The sequence below is a fragment of the Suncus etruscus genome, chromosome 7 (assembly GCF_024139225.1).
Source record: "Suncus etruscus isolate mSunEtr1 chromosome 7, mSunEtr1.pri.cur, whole genome shotgun sequence".
In the NCBI taxonomy this organism is placed as follows: Eukaryota; Metazoa; Chordata; class Mammalia; order Eulipotyphla; family Soricidae; genus Suncus; species Suncus etruscus.
The window spans coordinates 22,450,251-22,464,157 of NC_064854.1; the positions used below are offsets into that span (position 1 = coordinate 22,450,251).

At 43.3% G+C, this 13,907-nt stretch overlaps 1 protein-coding gene across 1 annotated transcript in view; it reads left to right on the top strand.

Annotated features, from left to right (window-relative positions):
- The first annotated feature begins 6,299 nt into the window (after window positions 1-6,299).
- The window catches only part of PTER (phosphotriesterase related), a 28,321-nt gene continuing 20,713 nt past the window's right edge, over window positions 6,300-13,907 (top strand). The window contains exons 1-2 of the mRNA XM_049777807.1: window positions 6,300-6,747; window positions 8,494-8,759. Of these exons, the coding sequence (XP_049633764.1) occupies window positions 6,316-6,747; window positions 8,494-8,759 (698 nt within the window). The 5' untranslated portion in view covers window positions 6,300-6,315. The remainder of the gene's footprint in view (window positions 6,748-8,493; window positions 8,760-13,907) is intronic.

Sequence of the window (13,907 nt, forward strand, 5' to 3'; positions counted from 1 at the left end):
GCTCTAGGAGTTCTATGTAATGTGAAGGATCCAGTAAGATTGGGTGCATGTCTTTTTTGGTTTGGGACCACACTCGATTGCATTCAGGGGCTACTCCTGACTCTGAACTCAGGAATCACTCTGAGGACAAGTTGGCATGCCAGGGATCAAACGCAGGTTGGCTGCATTTAAGGCAGACATACTGACCACGGTATCACTCCAGTTCTCGTTACGATGTCTTACCTGATCCCTAACCCCTGTGCTATTTTTTTCATCTGTAAATTTTATTCTTAAAGTCTAGCATTCCCCAAAAGGGATTTATAGGAAGCTAGTAATTTCCATTTTAAGTGAAGGAATACCATAGACGCACAGATATTACTCAATCCAACCCATGTGTTTTAGAGTAGTAAAAAATATCCTGAGTGGTTGTTACTTGCCCCAAATCACACATTTGGAGTGCACAAGCTAAGAGTTTTTTTTATCTACAACCCTTCTTCTCATCTAGTTGATGCAAACCCACCTCAGAAATGCCTTCCCAACAGATTGCAAGAGGAATCTATCTAGATATTGAAAACCTTAATATGTGGTGGCAGGTAATTAAAAGTCAGACAAATCAGAAGGTCCTGAAAAGGCTCAATAGAGTTAGGGACCAGTTGTGCAAGATACCCCATATATTGTTGCTTCCAAGTGACCGACGATTACTAGGAATCTGGAACAAGAAAATTTTCTCTATAAAAGATCAACAATTTTCACACTAGAGACAGCACCTGACAAGGGGCAAAAACTCTGAACTTTGCATCTGGACATGTCAGAACCAACAGCAGTTTAAGATTATACATTAGTCACAAACGCACAACATGGACCTTCAGCATTCCTGCAACTCAGCCTGGAGACAAGATCTCTTGTTTCCAAAAAGGAAAGGTCACTCTGCAGAGGACTTTTTTTTTTTTTTAACAAAATGTTTGGTTTGTCCTGGTTCTCAGTTTTGAAGCAGAATAGTTGTGGGTGACAGTGAAGCCTCCCTTCTTTTTTTTTATTTTTTATTTTTGGGTCATACCTGGCAACACTCAGGGGTTACTTCTCACTCTGCATTTAGAAATCGCCCCTGGCAGGCTCAGGGGACCAAGTGGGATGCCAGAATTTGAACCAACCTTGGTCCTGAGTTGGCCGCTTGCAAGTCAAATGTCCTACTGCTGTGCTATCTCTCTGGCTCCAACCTCTTCTTGTTCTTGGTCTCTTCTCCTTCCCCATTTCTCCTTTACTCTCTCCTCCCCTTTTCCTCTTTTGCTCTTTTCTTTGTTTAGGGAGAATATTGCTTCAGTTGTTGGTATAGTAGGCAGCCAAGGCCAGGCACCACCTACTGAAATGTGAAATAAGACTAAAATAAAAGTGCCACCTTAGGGAGATGGTAGCATCCCAATAGTGGCCAAAGTCAGCTGGCTTGGAGAAATCTCGGTGAGAAATCTTAGGGTAACTCAACTGAAATTGCCCCTTCTTACCTCCCCACACCCTGTAATCAGTCAGCCTACTTGGTCTCTTTTTTATCAAAGTTATCTGATGTTGGGACTGGAGCAATAGTACAGTGGGAAGGGGATTTGCCTTGCACGCAGCTGACCCAGGTTCCACACCCAGCATCCCATATGGTTCCCCCAAGCCTGCCAGGAGTGATTCTGAGCACAGAGCCACAAGTAACCCTTGAGCACAACTTGGCATGTCCCCTCAAAAAAAATGAAAAGAAAAAGTTAATTAATGCAGTATTTCGAAATCCAGGATATTATCTCTGGGATGTTTAGTATTCATTCTTTTCTCCTGTCCTGTTTTTTTTTTTCTTTCCTGTTTAAGATCATATTTTCTGTACCAGAGACATAAAGCACTTCTCTTGTCATCCCTACTTTGACCCCTGGCACTGCCTGGTCATCTGAGCACATGCCTGGTGTGTCCAAAAACGGCCTTATAATTCAAGAACCATGACGTCTACATATCTAATGACTTGTTTTAGGGAACACACACAGAAATGTTCAGGAATTACTCCTGCCAGTGCTCAGGGGGGCACATAGGGTGATGTGCCAGGGATCAAACCTGGGTGGGCCACATGCAAGACAAGCACCCTCTCCCTGCTGTGCTATTGCTCAGATTCTAAATACCTGTTTAATTGATCTGAAAGAATATATTCCAGCTGAAAGCCAAACAGGCTACACTTTCTTTGTTCTTTCATCTTTTCTTATCCTTTAAGTGTAAGCTTCATTGTCTGAGATTGTCAGAAGCACCAACTAGTTCTGCCTGAGAGGGTTAGCAGAATCTCCCAGAAGAGATGACATTTCTTAAGTGATTTTTTTTTCTTTCCCACAAAGATTCACAGCTTGTAAGCTTAAAACTTACCAACAAGGTCCTTTCTGCAGATATCATTTGAATCTAAGGTCTGGTCCTACCCTAGGAAAAGAGAGTGTTTGGTCCTGTTGCCCATCAAATGATCCCAGTTTCTGCCCCCACCCCTACCCCAGCAACTCCTTAGGAACAGTTTGATGAGAACATTAGGGAGAAGAAAAGGAAGAACAGATGAGCTGGTGGAAGGTCAAATTGATTAGGAAGGGCTGTGATTCCTTTTACAAGAAACCAGTTGTCCTATAATGAGAACTAACTTCATGGGGTGGGGGTGGCAGAACATTTGCTTTGCATGTGTGAGGTCCCAGCACCACCAAAAAATAAACAGTCCATTCCTAGATGTGATCCCTGAAAAGTGGTGGCCTGGATAGGATCTGGCTGGTGCGACTCTCATTGGATGCTGGTTTTTCTTGGCCATCTGGGAAACAGGTAGATCTCGAAAGTTTTCAGGTAGAGTGCTTGCTTTGCATGTGGAAGACCTGGGTTTGATCCTGACACCTCATATTGCCCCTTGAACACCATTAAGCGTAATCCTTGAACACCATTAAGAGTGATCCTTGAACAAAGAGCCAAGAGTAAGCCCTGAGCACAGCCAGATGTAGTCCCCACATGAACAACAACAAAAGACCATTCATCAAAAATAAATACCAAGCAAGCTGCAAGTCGTAAACTTAGTCTTCTGTCAAACTGTTTCTCTATAGATGTGTATTGTGGGTTCATATCTATCAAATGTCTAACTTTGAAGTTATGGGAAGGGCTCGATCCATACATTAATTTTATATAACCCAGTATTTTCTCTTTGTCAACTTGAATTGGTTTCCAGCTGGCACTTATGCCCTACACCTAGAGCAAAATTGCTCTCTTTTCATTGCACTCGAGATGGTCCCAGTAACCAGCTATTTCCTGCGAAAAGCGATGACAGAGGAAACATCTTGGTTTCCCAGACTTGCCTTGCCAAGCTACTATTTAACAAAAATGGGCCACCAATGAGTCTTGCCAGTGGTTTCACTGGTGGTGTCTATTCTCATTTGTCGACAGCTTATGAAGTGTCCCCTGGTGCTCAGAAGTAGAGAGGTGAGCAGGACAGCATCAAAATATCTTTTAGAGGAGCAATTGGAAAGCTTCCCAAGATGCTCCACTGCTCAGTTTCAGTTCTCTTTTCTCTCTCATGGCTGTGTACTCTGTGTTTGGTGTGGGAGGAGGCTCCTGGCTGTGGTTTGTTCTTGGCCATGAAGGCACGTCTCTGCCATCTGTGGTCACACCTTCTTCCTTGCAAGTGACATCCCTTCATTTAAGGGAGGTCCTTTTAAATGCCAGCATCGGGATGGAGTTTTTTTTTTTTGCTGCCACGGATGAAACTGTGGGGAATCCTTGATGGATGTCACAAATGAAAGAAAGCAGAGATAATGCTCTTTTTAAAAGTGGTATAAACAATACCATTTGAAAAATACAAGGCAGAACTATTTGTATGAAGATTAAGAACTTTTGGGGCCTGAGCAATAAGTATAGTGAGGAGGACACATGCTTTGCACCTTGAGTTTGATCTCCTAGTATTACATAGAGGGAATACACCCCTGAGCACTGCCAAGTGTGACCCCAAAGCACAGAGCCAAAAGTCAGCCCTGAGCACCATCAGGTCTGGCCTAACCTCTCCTCCCCAATCAAAATTATGAATGTTCTGGAGGGAAGGGGAAGGAAAGAAGTAAACTCTTTTTAGATAACATGTATGAATCAAATTTAATAAAAAAAGTATTAGAATTGATGAAGTAGCTTGGCAAATTATTGAATTATTGATAAAGTAGCTTAGCAAGTTTGTCAAATGTCATTAACACCAATGTACTCACTTCTCTATCCCAGGTTTTAAAGTATTACCAATAACCCACATCTGATATATGCTATGTCTGATTGAGGGACTGTGATTGGCAATACTGTTATCAAGGGGCACATCATTCCAATACTACATCCACCACTGGCATGCCCACTTCTCTCCCTAATGTCCCAAAGGCCATTGGCACCACCTTTAGAGATCCCCTCACCCCTGTCACCTCAGTTCTATGGGCCAATTCTCACATTCTCTTCTTGTCTTTAGTCATTTATTGCTCCCCTAAAAAGTCACCTTAACTTCCACAGGAGAGGAGGAGAGAGAAGTCAGAACATTTGCTTTCCAGACTTTTTGAAATAGACTTCTGGAGCCCCTAGACCAGTGGTTTTCTTTTTGTTATTTTTGTTTTGGGACCACACTAGGCAGTGCCCAAGGGTTACTCCTGACTCTGTGCTCAGGAATCTGCTGGTGGGCTCAGGAGACCATATGTAATGCTGGAGATAGAACCCAGTTCATCTATATGCAAGGCAAGTTTCCTCCCCGCTGTACTATCACTCCCACCTAGACCAGTAGTTTTCAACCTTTTCACATCTGCAGACTAGCTGTGGCCTTGGACCTGCAGCTGAAAAACCACCCCGTTTTCCAGACCCTAAGTCAGACATTTATATGTTTGGATTTTTTTTTTCACTATTACACTGAAGGGTTCTCCACCCCACGCCAAACTTAGTTGTCTTTGAGGTATCCTCTTTGGACCCCCTTTAATAGCTTCAATTTCTGGACCTCCCATAGAAGCTGATCTCCATGAAGAGTCAGTGAATTAGGGCTGACCTCAGTACCTTTCATGCAGATAAAAAATGGCCAATGAAACATTGACTCTGTGGCTAGTTTTGATGTATGTTATTGATTAAGAAGATATTTTCCCCCAATGCAGTTATTGTTGATTTAGTCAAGAAAGCAGATCTCTGACTAATGAGGTAAAATTAAGTGTGAGAAAAATGTGAGTCAAATATTAAGAAATATCTGCAGTCAATGAGACTGGGATTCAATCAGACAGCAGAGTCCCTGGGGACAGTTCTTCAGCGGCATTTCACACTGCACCTGTCATTTAGCTCTCACCATCTGCAGGGCCACCATCAGGCTGGGGGATGTGGGGAGATTAGAAATGCTAGTTCTGATGATTCTCTTTCTTTTGGGGGGGGGCATATCCTGTGATGCTCAGGGATTACTCCTGGTTCTGCACTCAGGAATTACTCCTAGGGTGCTCAGGGGGCCATATGGGATGCCAGGATTAAACCCAGGTCAGCCACTTGGAAGGCGAATGCCTTCCCCACCTTACTGTCAATCACTCCAGTCCCTGTTTGTCTTTCTTAACCCCAAAATCTGCCCAAACCGCACAGCTCCTAGCGAAAGGATTTCCACGTCTGCCTAATCTCCCCTCTTCTCTCATTCCCTCTGCTCCTCTCCTTACCTCACCTCTCCTTGCCTCTTCCTTCCTCTCTCCTATTTCTGAGCTGCATGGCCTGTGCTTATTTCTGTCTCTGAACTCAAGGATAATCTAGATGGTTTTTAGGGGATCATATGTGATACCAGGGATTTAACTGGATTTGACTGTATGCAGGGCAAGTGCCTACCCATTGTACTACCTCTCTGGTCCCTGATTCTCTTTCTTACCCCAATAGATAGTCAGTTATGCATCCAATTTTCCTTGTTCTGTTTAGTTTGTTGGGCCACACAAAACTGCACTCTGGGCTTATTTCTGGCTCCAAGTTTAGGGATCAGACTTGGCAGGCTCATGGGGAAAAGTCTGTGCAGTGCTGGAGATTCCAGGAGGTCAGTCATGTACAAGGCAAGTGCCTTAGTCATTTAACAATTTCTCTGGCCTTGCCCATTTTTTTATTTGTTTGTTTTGTTTTGGGGTCATACCTGGAAGTCTCAGGGCTTACTTCTGAATATGCACTCAGGAATTACTTCTGGTGGTGCTTGGGAGACCATATGGGATGCTGGGGATTACCCTGGTCGACCACACGGAAGGTCAACACCCTCCCTATTGAACTGTAACTCCAGTCTAATCTAATTTTCTGATTATAGCTTTCCCTTCCTTCCAGAAAGCCTCTCTCGACATCTCCTCAGCAATGTCCTCCTTAAGTGGGAAAGTGCAGACGGTTTTAGGACAGGTGGAACCAGCCCAACTGGGCCGCACTCTGACCCACGAACATCTGACCATGACCTTCGACTTCTGCTACCATCCACCCCCACCATGCCACGAAGCAATCTCAAAGGAACCCTTTCTGATGAAAAATTTGTTTTGGATTCAGAAACATCCTTACTCCCATCAGGAGAATCTCCGGCTGAATCAAGAGACAGAGGCCGTCAAAGAAGAACTGTTGCATTTTAAAGCCAGTGGCGGAGGGACGATGGTGGAGAATACGACCACGGGGCTCAGCCGAGATGTGCTAACTCTGAAGCGGCTCTCCCAGGAGACAGGAGTCCACATCGTGTCTGGAGCTGGCTTCTATGTGGATGCGACTCACTCTGCCGAGACCAGAGCCATGTCAGTAGAACAGGTAAACCGCTTCTGTCCTAGGGCCTTAGACGGTTTCTGTAGAGAAACCCCCAAGAGCCAGAACAGCAGGGCTGGGATGGACATTTCGGGGATGGACGATCCCAGAGATCACTGAGCAGGCTACAGAAATTCACTAGCAAGCAAAGACATCTGCCATTGGACTGTCTTCCAGACATGTCTTCTCATAAGAACAGAAGATGGAGCAATCTCAGGGCAGTCTTGAGGCTCTGGACTCTCTATCACCCTGGGCAATAGAACCTACCTGGATATGAACCTAAGCTGGGTGACTGTATGCTTGTAAACTTTTTTTTCAACACAAGCTTCAGTTATGCATCCTTGCCTTTTCTTTCTGGATTCTTATCATAAGCAGCAATAAAAATTCACAGTAAGGTGAAACTTGGCAGGCAGAGGCCTGGCACTGTTGCCAATATGTTTCCTTTTCCCTTCACAAACTAGGAGGTGTGGAAGGAAAACCAGATGCCTGCAATCAGTCCTTTAGGGGCACAAGGAGAGAATAAGCCTGTATGTCTGTATGTTCTCTCTGTAACATGCCTATACACATATGGGCATATTCCTTTGTCTCTTTGGTAGTCTGAGAGAGGCTTAGAATGTCCACTGTAGAGTTTATTTGGGAGGGAAGGTGCACCTGGCAGTGCTCAGGAGTTACTTCTGGCTCTGTGCTTAGAAATTACTCCTGGAAGGCTCAGGGGATCATATGAGATGCCAAAGATAGAACCTGGGTCAGCCACATGCAAGGCAAAAGCCCTTCCTGCTATGCTATCACTCTAGCCCCTGCAGAGTTTATTTTCATTTTTAAATTTGCTTTGGGTTGCAGATTGTAGTCCTCTAGGGTCACTCCTGGTATTTCTGGGGGACCATATGTGGTTCTAGGGCAAGACCAGCATACAGGCTCTTGTGCAAGGTCAGTGCCCCTGACTTATCTCTCCAGTTCTCAGCTGTAGTATTTTTTACAATTAATACATCCTTAAAATATTTTAAAAGGTTACCTGCATTATTTTCTAACTGGACTATTATTACTCTTCTTACACATTTATGTGAACACTAGCCTGATGTCGGGACCACACATTCTTTTAAACACTAAATAGAATATATGAATATATGAACCATAACTATAACCATAAGTATTACGAATCAACATATATACTATAAGCATTGAGTGATTTATATTTTCAATGTTAAGAAAGAATAGGACTAGATTTGAAATGAAGAATTATATCATTCTATTATGGAGTTGACATCAATGTAAAGGAAAGCTTTTTATGTCTAGATGTTCTTCAGGTCAAATTATAGATTTTTTTTCTTCCTCCATCTGAAAGTATGTCTGTTGGTTCTTTCTCCTCCAATAGCTTCACCAAGCGATGAATTTCTTGTCTGATCACAGGAAGGTATTATGAAATCTTTGCCTTAGAATGACTTGAGATTGGACCAGCCAAAATGCTTCCCTCATTGATCAATATTAGTTGAGTGGGCATTTAATGAATATAGATTGGTTTGTCTGAGTTAGGGTCACACCCCTGTGGTCCTTGGGGGGCATATCTATGGCTTGAACACCCAGGCAACACTGGGAATCTTGCTCAGGCTTCCCACTTACAGAGCAGGTGCTTTGGACCTTTGACCTGTCTCCCTGAAACATATTTAAGATATTGCTAAAAGAATAAGTAACTCAGTAGTAATTTGGCATGGAAAGTTCTTCCAACTATTAAACATTTTTCTTCCTCTTCCTCAGCTAACCGATGTGCTCATTAACGAAATTCTCCATGGAGCAGATGGGACCACCATCAAGTGTGGCGTCATTGGGGAAATTGGCTGCTCGTGGCCTCTGACAGAGAGCGAGAAGAGGGTTCTTCAGGCAGCAGCGCATGCACAGGTCCAGCTGGGCTGTCCTGTGATCATCCACCCTGGCAGGAACTCTGGCTCCCCCTTTCAGATCATCCGAGTACTGCAAGAAGCAGGTGCGGACATCTCCAAGACCGTCATGTCACACCTGGACAGGTAAGTGGATTCCCTGCCAGTGAGTACCAGGCACCTGGTGTTTAATACGTGATCGATTAAGGAAAGAAATTATTATAGGTGAAAAAATATTGCCACCTAGTAAAAAAACATGAGCTGCTTGGCAGGTAGTGCAGACCTAACAATGAGTGGTTCATGCAAATTGGCAATTTTTTTTTGGCTCAAGGATAGTGTGACCACAGCATGCATTTAGTAGAAGCTACTTGAAGTTGGCCATTTTGGGGTGCTAGTGAAAGACAACCATTCTGTCACGCAAGTAATATGATCATGGGGAAAACCATCAATACAGTCACTGGCTATTTTTCACTTCAATGTGCTCAACAAATTACAGATATCCAACTTTATTGAATAGGCTTTTCGTTAAATGGTTCTGCTTAGCTCAAGGCTGATTGTATGTGTGTGTGCATGTATGTGTGTGTGCATGTATGTATAAATGTGTGTATGTTAGTACATTTAAGTAGGCTAAGCTGTAATATCTAGTTAGGTGTCCTAAATACATTTTTTGGTTGTTGAAGTCAATTTATGATGGGTTGATTGGAAGGCAACCTCATCTTAAGTGGACCAAGATTTGTATTTCTAAGGTCTACAACAGGCATAAACAAAAGTTAGCATTTCCATCTTTGTATCCCTACGATGTCAAGTAATATCTTACATGTTGATGTAATTTGAAAATATGTATTTACCCTTTCCAAATCCTTCATAGCTGGAATCGCTGTATGACACTTCTCTATCTCACACACAATATCACAGCAGCTGTGGATTCGACTTGCTCGGTATTTGTCAGCAGTTAGAGTGATAAATTTATCAGCAAATATAAAGGGACACAGCAGTGAATGGTTTTCTCCCTGAGAAGAAAACCTCAACTATAAAAGTCTGCCTTTGCTATTGACCGGTGGTTACAATGGTCTCACTTTTTTGCTGTGACACTACCTTCCTTTTTTATTTGTTTTTTTGGGCCATACCCTGTGGTGCTCAGGGGTCAATCCTGATGGGACTTAGAAACCATATGAGGTGCCCAGAATTGAACCCAGACTGGCTGTATACAAGACAAAGTGCTTCATCCACTGTACAGTCTCTTTACTCCTGTGTAATTGTCCTTCTCTGAAAAATTATTTTTGTCTTGTAAAATGGAAAAGACACACCCAAAGACCAACAAGTGTCCTCCCACCTCTTTGCAGCCCCTAGAACCTACCTTCCCACTGCTATTCTAGGTCAATTTAAGGGCCCTTTGTGTTAGATCACACCCTGATTTTACCTAAAACAAAGGTATTCCCCCAACTTCCTCTTTTTTGTTCACCTATCCCTTTAATATGTAAATGTTTGCCTCAACTAGAGTAGCTTGATATAGGTACTTTTGTCACTTATTCAACCTTCCCCCTCCTGGTTAGTAAATAAAGAGGTTTCCATTTGATTTGGCTCACAGAGAAGGACCACAAGGCAAGAAGCCAACGGACTCCATGATTCTCTCCTGACTGGTGCGAGTTTATTAACTCTTCATGGTTACTCTGTTTCAGACTCTTTCACCAGAGGTTAGAATAACAGTATGTGGGGTGATTTTACACCTAGGGAAGCTCACCTTTTGGAATTAGAGAAACATTCCCCTTTCCTTTCCTTTGTTCTTGTGATTGTAATTTTTTTATTTTTAATTTTTAATTATGAGAACAAAGATGCAAAGAAAGAGGACAAGGTAAAGTTACAGTGGAAGGACAATCACCCATAACATAATTCTCAGAAGTCCCCTTGCTGATATCTTAACTTTGAACTTTCAGCCAAAGAACATTAAGATAAATAAAACAGAATCCATGTACAATTACTTTGTTCCTCAAATCCCCAGATTGTAACACATTATAATATTTCTTAACAGCACACAAGGCAATCTAAAGCCATAAAACTTATGTAACTCCTTAAACATTAGAGGCATAGTATTTTTTACATTTCCATGTACATGCATATTAGCTTAAGTTAACCTCAAATTTTAAGTGTTTTTTTTTTTTTTTAAGAATCAGAGTCAAGCAGCACAGTAAAATGGTGTTAGAGTGGCAATTGTTGTTTGCATAGGCCCACCAAAATATGAGGGGCATGGAAAGGAATAACCTTGGCCTAAATATAAAGAGACTCTACCCCTGAAGTTTCCTGGCATAAGACCAACTCTAGGCTCCAGGCAAGCTAGATCGTCCAATCCAAGACATTGTCTGTAGTGCCAACACACTTTTATTTTTCACACAGACTCTGTTGTTGGTATAATGTTTCTGTATTAAAGATCCTGGAATCTGCATATCCTACATTGAAGTCAGGATGTGGAGTGTCCTCTCGTTTCACCTCACAATTAAAGGGCAATGCTGGGAGCCCTGTCCTGTAAGCAGGTCGTTGTTGTTGTTAAGTCTTCTCAGTGTTAAGGGAAGTCTAAGTCTTTTCAGTGTTAAGGGAAGTCTCTTTTGAGCAGGTCAATGTCTGAGCAGTGGCAGGGTCTTCCGTGGTAGAGGATTGCTTCCAGGTGATGTTATAGACAAACTTGGATGTTTCGTGGATGGCTTCCCTGGTTCAGGGGTGAATGGAAAATGCCCTTTCTTCTGAGGCCTGTGCCAGGTCGTTATATCAGTGTTCAGGGTGTAAGGTCCCTTTGCACTACAAGATTTGTGTGTTCCAATCTCTATTAGATAGGATCATATTTGTATGTATAGTATTTTCCCATTTTAATGTGACTATGCAAAAAAGGAGCAATGCCACGTGGCGTTATTGGCACATATGGGGGCCATAAGAACAAGTCCAACAATCCCCATGACATGGTTCAATCATAAGCATTAAACTGGGGGACTCTTTCACCAAAATTCCTTGTTGAACAGCTCATAAAGAGAAGATAAAAAGTGGTTAGAATCGTCACTGTATAAGAGAATATTTAGTAAGACTTATAGCTGTCAGAGAAAAACACAAAATATTCTAAAGAAATATGTGTCCATTTTATGACTTTTGAAACAGTTTGGGGTTGTTACACACAATTCACGGCTTCAGTCTGTGATTAGGATTGTACTGTACTGAAGTTAAAAAGAGTAATGTGGGTTAGTGATGTTTGGGGGGGGTGAGAGAGTTAAGGAGTAAAAATGAGCTTTGTAGGGGTGTGGGAAAGAGCAGAATACAAAATGGACATTCTGGATATGCAAAACATAACATAAGGATAAGGAATACTCTTAATACACCATTTCTGGCCTCCTGGGCTGGAACCCCAGAAGGCCTGGAGGCCAGGGGTAGAAGAGAAGGCTGGGGGCCTATCAAGGCTCCCAGCACACCCAAGTTAGGGAGAAGGCCTTCCACATGGGGTCTCCCCAAACCCCATGCCGGCTAGAGCTAGCCTCCAGCTCAAGAGAGGATCCGTAGAGAGCCGGAAGCCAGGATCTGCCCACCCTACACCGTATGCCCTTCCCATCTAGACCTGGAGGAAGGGCGAGGAAAGCTTGGGACCCCATCTAGGAGGGACCCTCCGACACCCACCTTGTCTGGCCACCTGGGCTGCCACCCCAGAAGACCTGGAGGCCAGGGGCAGAAGAGGGGAAGTCTGGGGGCCTATCAAGGCTCCCAGTGCACCCAAGTTAGGGAGTAGGCCTTCCACATGGGGTCTTCCCAAACCCCATGCCGGCTCGAGCTAACCTCCAGCTCAAGAGAGCGTGATTGTAATTATGGTGATGTCCAGTGATTGCATGCAGGGTGGTACTGGGTGCATATATTTGACTGTGGTATGCTGGAGATCACATACTTATTGTGAAGTTGGCAGTGCTGGGGATCACATTTGACAATGGGGGATCACATTTGACAATGTGAAATACTGAGAGTCCATAGCTCATATATGGACTCACCCATGCAGGGAAAGTGCTTTACTACTGAGCCACATACACTACCAGGCCATGCACAGTGTCCTGAGCACAAACATGTGTATTTTTAGCCCTTTGATTTCTCCTACTTTTGTTCTGTTGGGCAGTACTCAGGGGGCTATTCCTGACTCTCTACTTAAAGGTGCTTGGGATATCCTGCAATGTCAGGGATTAAACTAGGCAGTGGTATCCACACTATATCTCTGACTCACATATGTGTATTTAAACTGTTTTGTTAATTTGGGGGTCACACACAGTAGTGCTTTAGGGTTCCTCTCAGTGATTTATTGGGGGATCTATGTGGTACCAGGGATTGAACTTAGACCTCCTGTGAGCAAAGCCTACACATTAGCCTTCTGAGGACCCTCCCCAAGCCCCATAACTAAACTCGACTTGAGGGATTTAGAAACTGCACAGGGACTAGAATCCTGGCTCCTACATAAACTCAGAGAATACAGGTTTGCAGTTCTAGATTCTCAGAGGAGACATTTTCTCTCTCACCAGCAGATACAATGGAGAAAGATAAAATTTACACAGCCTTCCTCCAGGGGCCACATTACACCCAGGTCATCAGTGTGGGTGAGAACACGGACTTCACTTTCTGCCATTCTGACTGGTTCTCTCCCCCTTGGTTCATCATCCTCCCATAGCCTACCTAGCTCTAGGATTTCCCTTTCTCCTCTTTTTTCTTGTTATGACCACTCCCCTCAATTTGTCTTCATTTGCTCACCCACTCAACCAGATATTAAAAATAGGATGTTCTTTTTCATCTGTTTAATACGGTACACACGGTCCAGACTGGAACGGTGCTCTTCTTAACATTCCATCTGCCGTACTGCTCAACACCATCTCCATTTAGAAGTCAGCAGAGAAAAATGCCTGGCCCCCTCTGGGGACCACTGTACAGGCATGTCCCTGAGAAATAGTTTCATAGGCAAAAATGCTTTCATTGTAAATTGCGAAGTAAATATTTATTCTTCACAACATAACCTCCTTGTTTACAAGAGAACATGGCTATTTATTCCTGCTCAAAAAGAACCCAAACAGCCTATTTAGGCGCAGGTATGTTTGCATACACATATGCATGAGTATTTTCCTCAGAGATGGAATGAATGACTCCATTAGATTTCAATTGGCGGCCATAGTCACTATTTCTTCCTAGAAGCTCAGGATGGCTCTTGGAAATTTTCAACTACCCTCAAACTCAGAACAGCCCAGAAAATCCAGTGAGCACTTCCAGAGTGGCAACCCCAACTGTACTTACAAC